This window comes from Piliocolobus tephrosceles, chromosome 14 (assembly GCF_002776525.5).
Source record: "Piliocolobus tephrosceles isolate RC106 chromosome 14, ASM277652v3, whole genome shotgun sequence".
In the NCBI taxonomy this organism is placed as follows: domain Eukaryota; kingdom Metazoa; phylum Chordata; class Mammalia; order Primates; family Cercopithecidae; genus Piliocolobus; species Piliocolobus tephrosceles.
This window is the reverse complement of record NC_045447.1, coordinates 17,903,737-17,918,022: the sequence shown is the minus strand read 5'-3', so window position 1 is coordinate 17,918,022 and position 14,286 is coordinate 17,903,737. Positions and strand designations below refer to the sequence as shown.

General features: G+C 39.1%; 1 protein-coding gene across 1 annotated transcript in view; it reads right to left on the bottom strand.

Moving 5' to 3' along the window:
• Nucleotides 1–14,286, bottom strand: part of C5 (complement C5) — a 117,125-nt gene that overhangs the window by 30,788 nt on the left and 72,051 nt on the right. Inside the window, exons 24-27 of the mRNA XM_023223694.2 lie at nt 10,054–10,143; nt 8,114–8,326; nt 7,588–7,663; nt 655–814 (exon numbers count right to left, since the gene is read on the bottom strand). Of these exons, the coding sequence (XP_023079462.2) occupies nt 655–814; nt 7,588–7,663; nt 8,114–8,326; nt 10,054–10,143 (539 nt within the window). The remainder of the gene's footprint in view (nt 1–654; nt 815–7,587; nt 7,664–8,113; nt 8,327–10,053; nt 10,144–14,286) is intronic.

Genomic DNA, 14,286 nt, shown 5'->3' with positions numbered 1-14,286 from the left:
GGGGTTTTTTGTTTGTTTTGTTTTTGAGATGGAGTCTCACTCTGTCACCCAGTTTGGAGTGCGATGGCGTGATCTCAGCTCACTGCAACCTCCATCTCCCCAGTTCAAGCTATCCTCTGGCCTCAGCCTTCTGAATAGCTGGTACTACAGGCGCGCACCACCACGCCCAGCTAATTTTTGTATTTTTAGTAGAGATGGGGTTTCACCATTTTGATCAGGCTGGTTTTGAACTCCTGACCTCATGATCTGCCCGCCTTGGCCTCCGAAAGTGCTGGAATTACAGGTATGAGACATCGCGCCTGGCCTCTACTCTGTGTTTTAAGCCTTATCTCCCACTTTTTCCCTTCCTGCTTCTCATTTCTCAATAAGCCCTGGGTCTATCTCGCTTGAGTGCTTTCACTTGCCCATCTCCCTCCACCCTGTTAAATGAGAGGTCTAAGATATCACTTCTCTGATCTCTAGTGAACTGTCTGAAGATCGCTTCACTTCAGATATTATGGGAAGATCTTTGTATTTTTTGCTTGTTCACAAAAGGAATTTCTTGTAGAATTACAGTTTTTTTCCTTCTTCTTCTTCATCCTCCCATAATCGGATGAGAGTAAAACTCAAACTGTAAATAAAACTATTGCTAATTTTTGCATTTGGTTTCCTTACCTGTAATTTTATTGGTTGATACTGTGAGTTTTCCTTGAAAGATCCATTATCTAATTGATAATTCTCAACCAGCCACAATAAAGAATTACATATTGAATTTTGGTTCTGTTCTACATATTTATGTACTTGTCCAAGTACTCTTAAAGCAAAAGCTGTTAACCTTTAAGACAAAATAAAATAAATAAATATTTAGAACACTGAATCCCTTTTGGCTTTCAATTAGTTTATACAACTTTATTCTTTACAAGAAAATAACATTTTAAAACACACAATTTCAAAGTAAGTCACCATTTTACAAAGGAAGGGAAGATTTTTGGAATACCTCCAAAACATTCGGTAAACAAATGTGAACAGCACATCTTCTGTGATTACAACATTGTTAGCTAGCACACAAGCTAAAAATTGATTCCTGATAAAAGAATTACACTCTAAAGTTAAAGATAACAGAGATAAAATAAATAGTTTTTGAGTCAAGGCATTGACCCATGAACATGAGGCATGAAAATCATATAATTCTAGATTGCAAAATCTGTACATGCCATGGAATCTAAATTCCTATCTGAGCCCCCAAGTCCCCTTTCCCAATATCCCTGGAATGTTTATCTCACTTGTCTTTGAGTGCTGCCATTGACACATAACTTACTACCCCACAGGAAATTTTAATGATCATTATTACTTAGTCAAAAAGCAAATTCAAGTCTCTACTAACACCCATCGAGTATCAGAGAGGATTGGGCTCATCCCCCCATAACATCTCTTCACTCTCTCAGTCGCCCAGGAGTCCCCATTCCCCAGGGCCTCAGATGTCTGAGACTCAGACCACTTTACTCGCTCTCCCACTTCCCCTCACTTAAAAAATTTGTGTTTCTTTTTCATTTTCATTTTTAAAATGTATTTTAAGCATTTTTAAAGAGGTAAAACCCTCACATGATTCAAAAATCCAAAAGTGAAGCCTGGGTATCATAGTGAGACCTTGTCTCTACAAAAAATGCAAAACATTAGACAGACATGGTGGCATGCACCTATAGTCTCAGCTACTTGGGAGGCTAAGGTGGGAGGATTACTTGAGCCTAAGAGGTAGAGGCTGCAGTAAACTGAGATTGTGCCACTGCATCCAGCCTGAATGACAGAGACCTTTTCCAAAAAAACGAAAAAAACCCAAAAGCACAAAGGGATATATAATGAAAAGTCCCCTTCTAGCAGTCCCTGTCCCCCTCCACCTCCCAACAGAAGATGACCATTGTTTCTTGTACATTCTTCCAAATAGTAGATACAAAAATATAGCCTTCCCATCTACCTTTCCATCCCAACCACACCAAAACAGTGGGAGAATGTTTACATTATCCTGTACTTGGCTTCTTTTCTATTTAGTAATATGCCTTAGAGATCTAGATTAATATATAAAATTTCCTCGTTCTTTTACAAGTGATTTTATACATTAAATTATAGTATTTTGGTACAGATGCACCAAAGCTATTTAAGCCATTTCCCTTTCTGTAGACATTTAGGTTGTTCTCAGTCTTTGCTCTAATTGCTTTAATTATTTTTAAAATTATTGTTTTGATATTAATTGAACTTGCCCCTCCACAACTAGGGGCCTTTTCCTAATTCTTTCTCTAAAAACATTAGAAACTTATTTTCTATTCTATTGACTTTTAGGAGGTAAGAATTGAGAATTCTCTTTTTAATCCCCTCACACTGCTCTCAAGGAGGAGAAATACTTCTATGGATTGCTCAGGTTCAAGGACAGTCACATTTTCAAAGATTGGCCCACATTTTATATTGGGTCTCTTTTGGGATTTTGGCTTTTGGAAGTCTCTCTTCTTTTAGCAGGCTAGAAAGGTATATGAGTGCCGTTATGCGGCCAGGCTGCCTCTCCACTTATCTATACAGCCAGGCTGCCTCTCCACTTGTCTATTTGGCCCATGATATACCCTCCCCGTACTTTAGTTACATATTTGAAAAAAGGCAATGGCAATAAATAGAAACAATGAACTCATCCTTTGGGATCAATTATAAAGATTAAATATATGAACATACTTAAAATAGTTCTGGATTATAGTAAGTATTCAATAGGTATAAGCTCTTACTCTCTTTTTTTTTTTTTTCTTCAGACGGACTCTCGCTCTATTGCCCATGCTGGAGTGTAATGGCACAATCTTGGCTCCCTGCAACTTCCGCCTCCCAGGTTCAAGTGATTCTCCTGCCTCAGCCTCCTAAGTAGGTGGGACTACAGGCACGTGCCACCATGGCCCAGCTAATTTTTGTATTTTTAGTAGAGACAGGGTTTCACCATGTTGGCTAGGCTGATCTCGAACTCCTGACCTCAGGTGATCCACCCGCCTCAGCCTCCCAAAGTGCTGGGATTATAGGTGTGAGCCACTGTGCCCGGCTTTTATAAGCTCTTATTCTTATCTCTCTTTCTCTTTGGTACTCTTGGGTGTCTCGGCCCTAGAGTCCCTAAAGGTAAAGCAAATACAACTTCTCTAGCTTTTTGCATTCTCCTCTTCCCACTGACCTGTCCCTTGGAGACTGCCCTGAAATTCAAATTTTAAGTGTGACTTGGAGGAAAAAAGTAAGCTATTTGATTTGCTTTTGTTCCAGACCCTAGGCTACCTCTATAAGTTCTTAATACGGTCTAGTTTAGTTCCTCATGTTTTACAGTAGGGTCTGGGACTAAACATTTAGAGTAGAAAAGAATTTTTTAGTCACCTTGAAGAGAAATCTGGCAAAATCTGATAAAACTGTAAATATGCATTCCTCATGTTCCAGCAATTCTATCTCCTGGGATATACCCTAGAGAAACTCTCAACATGTGCACAAAGAGACATATGAAGATGTTCGTTATCACATTGTTTGTAATATTAAAATTTGGAAATGGTTGTCCGTCAAGATACGAATGGATAAAGAATATATACTATGTGATATATTTGTAAAATAAAATGCTGCATGGCAATGAAAAAGAGTGAGTTATATTTACTTATACTACTATATCTAAAATAACTAAAAAGTATTAAAAGAAAAAGATAAGTTACAGAATGATAGGTATACTAGTTATAATCATTTAGAAATACAAAAAGGGACTGTGAAGCCATCACTTCATTTTGGAAGCAAGTGACCATTCTTTCTTTTACCATGCTTAACTTTCTTAAACAGTGCTTGCTTAAGAATTCCAGGAACTAGCCATGAGATAAAAATCAAGGTTGCGAAGTGTCCCCTGAAGAAGAAAAACACTGAACAGTTAATCTACAAACCTGTTCCAGTCTAGCTGACCACTAGATGGCCCATTACTCAAGATAATAATCAGAACAAGACATGCTGACGTGCATGTAGCTAACTCCTGCACATAGTTTTCCAAGCCCCTTCCCCTTTAAAATCCCTCTGGCCAGCCTAGGGCATTTGGGATAGTTTCATGACTCCAGTCTGCATCTCCTCAGGTTGCTGGCTTTTGTATTAACCTGCTTTTCCTCCCACCAATCCTAGTCTCGAGTTTGGCATCTGAGCAGTGAGCAGCCAAACTGGAGTTAAGTTACATCTATATGATTTAATGTATATATATATTATATAAAATATTTAAAATGTTATGGAAAGATGCATAAACTCATGATAGTGAATGCCCTTGGGGGAAAGAAACAGAAATAAGATGAAGGTTTGTAGTTAAAGAGAAAACTTCAATATCCATAATTTTTTTTTTAAAGGTGAATACAAAAAATGTTCATAGTCATCAATTTAGGGTTTTGTTAATATGAATGATATTTGCACTTTAAAAAATCTTCTTTATATTTCTCAAGAAAAGTTTGAGGGTATTTAGGTGCTGGACATTTTCTTCTATGTCTATTATTTCTTTCAAGGAACTTACGGAGTTGGGTCTATGTTTCAGTCTTGCCCCAAACTCTTGAAAGTCTCTAAGAGTTTACTGAGAGGCTGTTGCACCTTCCTGTGGGGCTTTCTGCTCTCCAGGCATCTATTTCCCAGGTCCTGCTGTGTCAGTTTCCAGTCTTCATTGACACTCACTCCCACTCCTGCATCCTGGGTTATCCTTTGGTTGGTGTACTGCAGGGGTCTATGAGCCTTTTATTAGTTTTTTATATTTTTAATGTTTTATTAAAGACAAGGTCTCCTTATATTACTCAGACTGGTCTTGAACTCCCGTGCTCAAGCCATCCTCCTGCTTCAGCCTCCCAAAGTGCTAGAATTATAGGTGTGAGCCACTGCACCTGGCCCTGTGTGTCTTTTAAAGTGTGTCACCCACACAAGGTCAGGCCTAATTCTAAGGTATAATCTATGGAACTTGGTAGCTGATCAGAGATAAAGCCAAAAGGAAAGGAAGGAATCAAAAACCAACTGATGATTCTGACTTGATCAACGGGGGACAAAGGGCAGGGTATTGTTGTGCACTGAGTAAAGAAACAGAGCCGGGCACGGTGGCTCACACCTGTAATCCCAGCACTTTGGGAGGCCAAGGTGGGTGGATCATCTGAGGTCAGGAGTTTGAGACCAGCCTCAACATGGAGAAACTCCGTCTCTATTAAATACAAAATTAGCCAGGCGTGGTGGTGCATGCCTGTAATCCCAGCTACTCGGGAGACTGAGGCAGAAGAATTGCTTGAACTTGGGAGGCAGAGGTTGCGGTGAGCTGAGATCGCACCATTGCACTTTAGCCTGGGCAACAAGAGCGAAACTCCGTCCCAAAAAAAAAAAAAAAAAAAAAAAAAAAGAAACAGAGAAGTGTATTTGAGGGAGAAAATAATGAAATTGACACATATTGTGCTTGAAGAACCTTTGGCTCCTGGAAACCTAGAAATGTGGATCTAGACATTTCCTACCTTCTTAGGAAAGAAGTTAGGCCTTGAAACATTGATTAGGAGGCCATTGGCCTAGATGTTATGGAAGTCATGGGCAAAAATGAGATTGTACCAAGAGAGATTACAGAAAATAAGAGGGCCAAAGATAAAATTCTGGGAAATTTCAGTAGCTAAAGAAAACAAATTGGCCAGGTGCGGTGGCTCAAGACTGTAATCCCAGCACTTTGGGAGGCTGAGGTGGGTGGATCACGAGGTCAGGAGATCGAGACCTTCCTGGCCAACATGGTGAAACCCCATCTCTATTAAAAATACAAAAATTAGCCAGGCGTGATGGTGCATGCCTGTAATCCCAGCTCTCAGGAGGCTGAGCCAGGAGAATCGCTTGAACCCGGGAGGCGGAGGTTGTAGTGAGCTGAGATTGTGCCACTGTACTCCAGCCTGGGGACAGAGCAAGACTCTGTCTCGAAAAAAAAAAAAGAAAAGAAAAAAATAAAATTAAAGTATTCTAGGTTGTAAACTCCTTAAATACATTTCATATAGAACCTACAGGCCGGGCGCGGTGGCTCAAGCCTGTAATCCCAGCACTTTGGGAGGCCGAGACGGGCGGATCACGAGGTCAGGAGATTGAGACCATCCTGGCTAACATGGTGAAACCCCGTCTCTACTAAAAAAAAAATACAAAAAAAAAATAGCCGGGTGAGGTGGTGGGCACCTGTAGACCCAGCTACTCAGGAGGCTGAGGCAGGAGAATGGTGTAAACCCAGGAGGCGGAGCTTGCAGTGAGCTGAGATCCGGCCACTGCACTCCAGGCTGGGCGACAGAGTGAGTCTCCATCTCAAAAAAAAAAAAAAAAAAAAAGAACCTACAAAACAGCTGGCACACCACTTTTATTAAATAATTTTGTCATAGCACGATGGTTACTTCGTTTTTTTTCTTTGAGACAGAGTCTCACTCTGTCACCCAGGCTGCAGTGCAGTGGTGTGATCTCGGCTTACTGTAACCCTCGCCTCCTGGGTTTAAGTGATTCTCCTTCCTCAGCCTCCTGAGTAGCTGGGACTACAGGCACTTGCCACTATGCCCAGCTAATTTTTGTATTTTTGTAATTTTAAGGGTCTGCCTGCCTTGGCCTCCCAAAGTGCTGGGATTACAGGCATGAGCCACCATGCCCAGCCAGTATTTTTTGAAAATAGACTGCCATATGGACTCTTAATTAATTCATACTATCTTTCCCTCAAATCATCAGAATTTTGGAAGTCATGTTTCATTGAATAAATACTTATTGAGCATCTATTGTGTGCCAGGTAGGTACCAGGCACCAGGGATACTTAGGACTTCCCACATGGAGCTTACATTCCAGTGGGGGAGATAATCAATAGTGTAATAAGCAAGAACATTAGTAATCACGCTGAGGAGAAAAGAAATGATATGAGGTGTTGGAAGGGGAGTGGGTTGCAATTTTAGACATTATGATATAGCAGAGGCCTCCTTGAGGTGACATTTGGTAAAGACCTGACGGAAATATGAGAGCCAGTCATGCTGATACCTAAGGAGGAGTATTCCAGACTGGGAAAACAGTTCAAAGGCCCTGAGGTGGAAGCATGCCTGGTATGTTTGAGGAAGGCCAGTGGGGCTGAATTGGAGGGAAAGAGAGTATAGGAGATAAAGGAGGAGACATGAGGTGGAGCTAGATCATATAGAGCTTTTGTAAATCACAATAAAAATTTTGGTTTTTACTCTGGGTAAGATGGGAAGCTCCTAAATGGTTCAGAGTGGCATGATCTAACATATGTTTTAACAAGGTCACTTCAGTTGCTGTGTTGAGTATAGACTGAAGAGGATCAAGGGCTGAACCCAGACGACTAAGGGAGACTAGTGCAAGAATCCAGGTGGGAGAGGAAGGTGTCCTGGAACAGGATGGTGTGGTGGAGTTGGTGAGAAGTAGTCAAATTCAGGATATATTTTGAGTCCGTATCTGCTGGATCAGATGTGAATTGTAAGAGAAACAGAGGAGTGAAGGATGACGAGGCTTTTAGCCTGAGCAACTGGAGGAATGGAGTTTCCATTGTGATTATTATTCTTTAGTTAATTAACCACTATATGAAAATGCAATTCAAAATCTTCTACTTACCAAGTGCTAGCACTGCCACCCTTCCACACGCTGTAAGAATAGTCAGCATTTCTGTAGGACATAATGCTCACCAACCCTAAGAGGCACAAGAAAAAGAACACAGTGCTTCACAGACCTCCCTTTCTACTCAAAAAACACTGTATCAGCCCCTGAGAATGGTAAGCTTCCTTTGGTGTTGGGCAGCAAGCATATGCTCTGTGGCCAGCACTGAACTTCTCAAAGGAAGCATATGAATTGCCTGAATTGGGAATTATCAAGTAGAACATTCTGATCTCATTCAAAAAGGAAGGAAGTGTTCTGTAGTTTGGAATGCAGGTGCCTTGTGTCTCATCCAGGCATTTTGGTAAGTTAAGCCAAAATGCTACAGAAATAATATTTATTTATATAGTAGAGTGCATCTCCTGATGTTTTTTGCTAAAATTCTCTTATAAAGTTTTCTATAATTCACAACTTAAATATTAGTTTAATACAAATATTAGTTTAAAATCACACAATTTTTATGTGAAATACATTTTTTTTTTTTTACCTTCTTTTAATTTTTTCTTCAGGTTCCGCTTTTCAATTAATGGGTCTGAATGAAAAATATTCCAATGATTTCCTGTTTCCAGGTAGTGAAAAACATAGAATACTGGGACAATGCTCATCAGCTCGGCCTCTGCACTCCCTTTGGGGAGGTGGGTTAGGATATTGACGCCTTCCTGACTTAGAACTGCAGACAAGATCTCACCTACAAGCAGTCCTGAAACAAAAAAGATCAAAGTAGACACACCGCTTTTTATTCACTTCTTTTTCTTTTTCTGTTTTTTTGAGACGGAGGCTCGCTGTGTCTCCCAGGCTGGAGTGCAGTGGCGCGATCTCCAACCACTGCAAGCTCCGCCTCCCGGGTTCACGCCATTCTCTTGCCTCAGCCTCCCGAGTAGCTGGTACTACAGGCGCCCGCCACCATGGCCAGCTAATTTTTTGTATTTTTGGTAGAGATGGGGTTTCACTGTGTTCACCAGGATGGTCTCGATCTGCTGACCTCGTGATCCACCCGCCTCGCCTCCCAAAGTGCTGGGATTACAGGCGTGAGCCACCGTGCCCAGCCTTTATTAAATTCTAACAGTATGTTCTCAAGAGAGAAGAATAATCATCTAGAGATGGTTATTCCCTTTTTATCTAGGCAGTTGACTTGCTTCTCAGAAACGGGGTGAGAAAAAAAGATCTGGTTAGGAACATGAATATGAAAGAAACAAACAAAAATAAAGACTTTAAAGATCACTAAAACATGGTGGTAGGTAATGTAATACAGTGGACTGATTGCTGCAAGAGAACATGGCAAATTAGTTGTCATTCAACCTGATAGCTTTAGACATCATAAACCATATTTACCAATTCCTTCCAGGAAGCAAAGCAACGAGCCTGAACAGGGAGTGCTTGATGTGACTCTGTCTATAACTCACTGTGCAACCTTGGACATGCCACTTTCTTTTATATCCAACAACAGGGCTGCACATGATCAAAAAGATCCTTTCCAGTACTAGCATTTTGTGATTCTAGGGTTTTATCTGAGATAAAATGTAGTCAGGACATTCTATCATTCAGTAACATGTTATTGAATTGTAAAGCCTGGAGACTAGGGAAAACCTAGTCACTTGTGCAAATATCACTTCTGCAAATGTATCCGAGGGGAGGAGAACCCCTGCTATGGTTTGAATGTATCTGTCTCTCCAAAATTCATATACTGAAGCCTAATTGCCAAGGTGATAGTTTTAGAAGGTGGGGCTTTTTGAGAGGTGATTAGGTTATGATGGCTCCGCCCTAATGAGTGGGATTAATAATCTTATAGATGAGGTGTGAGGAAGTCGTTCACCCCTTTTTGCCCTTTTGCCTTTCCACTTTCTGCCACAGGAGGATACAGCAACATATGTCCTCATGGAAACAGACAGTGGCCCTTGCCAAACACCCAGTCTCTTGGTGCCTTGATCTTGGATTTCCCAGCCTCCCGAACTGTGAGAAATAAATTTCTATTATGTATAAATTTTGTTATTTTGTTATGGCAGCATAAATGGACTAAGACAACCCCTCTGGGACCAGTACTTCAGCAGAGCAGTGCTGTTCTCTCTAGGCCATGTCCAGGCCATAGGCCTTCTCTGGAGCAGGACTGGCCACTAAGACCATGGAAAGTTCTTTAAGTCTAGAAGCAACTGGACCCCCATTTTGGAGACATCTTTGAGACACTGACAGTCCCTACCCTCCAATGGAGGAGAATGAATCTCCATGTAAATCAGGCAGTTGGAAGAAGATAGTGGGAAAAGTGATCAAAGGTTTGAAAGTGGGGGGTGGGTAGGGGTGGAGCACTCCTAAAGGTAGATTTGTGTGTGCTACTGAACACAGAAGTGGAGAAACAGAATAATCATGAGGATATTTGATTTTTGTTTGAAGCACCAAGTGAAGTGAGAACTAAAAATGGCGTTGTTAATTTACCTTTTACACTCAAAATCCTTTTGATTTCTGTTTTGGGGACCAAATCTAATGGTATCCTGTATGGGAACTCCTTTCGTCTGCTAATGGTACCTGTAATTTAGAAAATTTGGATTTATACAGAGTTTCCAGGGGAAGACTATTTGCAGATTATTTACAATGTATCACTTTCAAAGAATTTTTCAAAATAAAAGACTTATAATTAGACTATTAAAATTTTAAAAGAAAGTTAACAGTCATCAAGGACTTTAATCAAATCCTAGGCTTGTATAATCTTATTAAACAAAGCATTAAATTTGGCTGTAAGCTTCCTGGTCATTATAAGATGTGAAATAAGTAGGTTATATAAATCTTATTCACCAGCAAAATATAGCATGCCAGCTTGCCCAAGAGAGAAAACTGTTCCTGGAACTGAAAGCTAAGAATAACCAACATGTAATTTCTTAATCAACTGTATATTGAACATAAGCTCCACAGGGAAGTATGACCTGAAATTCTTTCCACCTTCCCTTCCCAGTCTAGTTTTGATACTTTTTAATCTATGAGCAAAACAACAGAGTTTTAGCATACTGGTATCAGATAATTTTTCTACCGTAATCAATGGTTTATGTCCAAAAAAGGTAACATTGATCATTCCACTGATAGAGTACCAAGCATGCTACTAAGCTCTTTAAATGAATTATTGCATTCGATTCTCACAACAATCCTCTACGTTAGGTCTATTTTCGTTATTTTAATTTTATAGATGAGGAAATTGAGGCTTAGAAAGTGTTGCGTTCAAGGTCCCAGAACTAGTACAAGTGGAGCTGCAATCTGAACTCTGGAAGTTTTGCTGCAGAGCCCACACTAGTCACCACAAAGAGAATCCACCTCCCATTGTCCTGCGAAGAAAGCGCTTTGAGGGCAAGGATCATTTCTCATTCCAGCTGTAGTCACAGCACTTAGCACAGACCCTGGCATATGGAAGATGATAAAGAAAAGTGAGTCACATTTTACAATGTAATGGACAAGCCACATGGCTTTCCTAAAAATGCAGGAGCATTCCTCATAAAACTTCTTTCTTCATTAACCCTTGATAAATGCGGAGGATATATCAAAATAAAACTCAGTGAAGACATTTAAGAGGTTTGCAGTTTGAGTGAAAGAGCATGAAGTTCCAAAACACCTTACTATGTATGTAGCACTGGGCAAGATACAACCTTTCTTAGCCTCAATTTGTTAATCAGTTAAATAGAGTTAACAGTATTTTCCTCAAAGGATTTTTGTGGGATAAAATAATATAGACAAAGAACCTGGCATACAATTCATGCTCAATATATGATACTTATTACAGATAGCCTTCAGATTATCTAGATTTGCTCCTTCACCATTTTCTCCATTGAAACATGCTATTGACTATTTCAATTCCATTGGCAACTCTACTACCAGGTGGAAAAGGTTAAAAAGAAAGTTAAAACTAAGAGAAGTTAATTTTACTCCTTGTCTGTGGTCACGAATAAAAGACCCATCAAGACATCACATAAAAAGGCAGGTTCCAGACAGATTAAAACATTTTAAAGTCAAATCTATAAAATTAACAGAATAAAATATCCAGCAATATCTTTGTGAACTAAGAGTACAGAAAGACCTCTTAAAGATTACTTCAAAAATATATAACCATAAGATGAAATTATGATGGATTTGACTACATCAGAATAAAGAATTCCTTTTCAAAACCCATGAAGGCTTGTTGTTGCTCAAAGAGGTATATCAGAAATAAAATCAAGAAGAAATTTTAAAAAGATAACCCAAATGGAAAATTTAAAAATGTGCAAAAGATATGAATAGGCAATTGACAGATGGGAAACCCAAATGGGCAAGTATGTGAAGAAATGCTTAAAATCATTAGTAACCAGAAGAATCCAAATTAAAACAATAATGAGATATTGCTTTATACCCATTAAGAATGCCACATTTTAGAGAGACAAGTGTTGGTGAGGTTGTGGAGAGACGAGAACCCTCATGCACTGCTAATGGAAGTATAACCATTCTGAAGGGCAATATGACAGGACTAAATGGCATTAAATATGTATATACCCTTTGACCCAGCTCCTGGATATACAGTCCAGGTAAATACTAACACGGATTTTTCAAGAGAAATATATTGTATATACAGTGATGGATAAAATGGTGAGGGAACATGTTTTGAAATTCTACGTAAGAAAAATGAATTAAGTATACCTATAACAATAGAGATATTTCTTTAAAGCTAAGCCTTGAGTGTAACAACTTAAGACATAGAATAGGATCTATAGCACAATATTACATATACATATATTAAAAACAAACACACATACAAAACAACATTACCTTTCTGTTCAAAAGTATATAGCAAACACATTTGAGTGGGTACATTTGGAGGAAGGGGAATGGGAATGGGATCGGGGATGTAGGAAAAAATAAAATGAGAGGGGCCTGCCTAAACCAATGAGGATGGGGTGTCAGGAAGTGAGGGAGTGAGAAACTTAACTCTCTGCATTTGAGATATGAGAAGAGTTGGGAGAAAAGGGCTTATCAGGGACAGAAAGCAGAAACTAAAAACTAGAGCTAGTCTTAAGCATTGATTCTCTGTGTTTAGTCTTTTTTAAAGCTGGTGTCACACAATTTTAATTACTATATACAGTTTGTTCTCCTTCATTGATATATTTTTTCAGATTTCCTTTAACATTATTGTCCATTTATTTTTCCAAATACATTTTAGTGTTTTTTTTAAAAATTTTAACTGAACCCTGTAAAGTATCATACTTGTATAGCGATTTCAATATATAAATATTAGAAGTAGGCCGGGCACAGTGGCCCACGCCTGTAGTCCCAGCATTTTGGGAGGTCAAGGCTGGTGGATCACTTGAAGTAAGGAGTTCCAGACCAGCCTGGCCAACATGGTGAAACCCTGTCTCTACTAAAATATAAAAATTAGCCGGGCATGGTGGTGAGTGCTTGTAATCCCAGCTACTCCAGAGGCTGAGGCAGAAGAATCGCTTGAAATCAGGAGGTAGAGGTTCCAGTGAGCTGACATGGCGCCACTGCACTCCAGCTTGGGCAACAGAGCGAGACCTTGTCCCCCCGCCCGGCAAAAAAAAAAAAATTAGAAGTATTTAATAAAATATCTGAAATAAGCTGAACAGAATTTTTATCTTTTCTCTCTTTAGCTCGCTAGAAATCAGGAAAGCTGCCTAAATCTAAGTTTCCTAAAATGTTAAGGGAAAAAAGTCATATGAGAAGATTGGAAAGAGGCATAGATTTTTGTTTTTAACTCAGATTTTCTCTAGAGAGATTTATTCCCAGATAAAAGATTTTTCCTATCCTATGGTCTTGATGTTCACACCTAGATGAGTGAGACAAGACTACTTTGGAAAATTGTTTGCAATAATGTCAGTATAGGAAGCATCTGTGGTGAAAAAAAAAAAAAGAGAGAAGCCAAGGACACAGTGGCTTTTGAGGCTTGATATAATTGCATGAGGCTAAAACCTTCAAAACTTGTAGTATCTCTACCCATAGATCATTCATAATGAGCAGGCTAGGAGGAGGTCTGTGAGAAGGAAAAATTGGAGAAACAAGTAAGCATGTGGACACATGTACCTAGATGGATTTTTCTTTTTACTACTCTACTGAAATAACACTCCTCAGTTCATGATACTCAGCTGAATTAAAGTGTAAAGGGTATTAATTCTTTGCTTTCCCAGAGGAAAGACACTGATGATAGTGATCATGATCTGTAAGTAAATTTTTCCTCATTGCTATATCGCTGAAATAAAACAAAAATTATTGATACAACATTAAGATAAATTGTAAGCATTTCATAAGGACTACAGTAATCTGTCTTCTTTAGTTGAAAAGAGAAGAATGGCCACATCCTAAATTCCATAAATACATGTATATGTATTTAGGCCTTAAGTGCTCAAATGTTTGCAAAATTCTAGCTTTGAGAAGATTTGGAATATCTCAGTTGAAGGAAAAGTAGGGAAGCAGGAGCAACGAGGAATGGGTTTGTTAAGTGATTAATCAGCATTATTATCAAATAATAATGCTGTAAATGACTTTCTTAGGTGTTCTTTGGACTGTTGGCTCAACAATAATATATTATAAATTATTATTGTGATGGATAGATAATGAATAATATATAAGGGAAGTCATGCAATTATTACTATTTTGAGGCCTTGCATTCAAAATTAATGGAATTATTATTGTTGTGTCTCA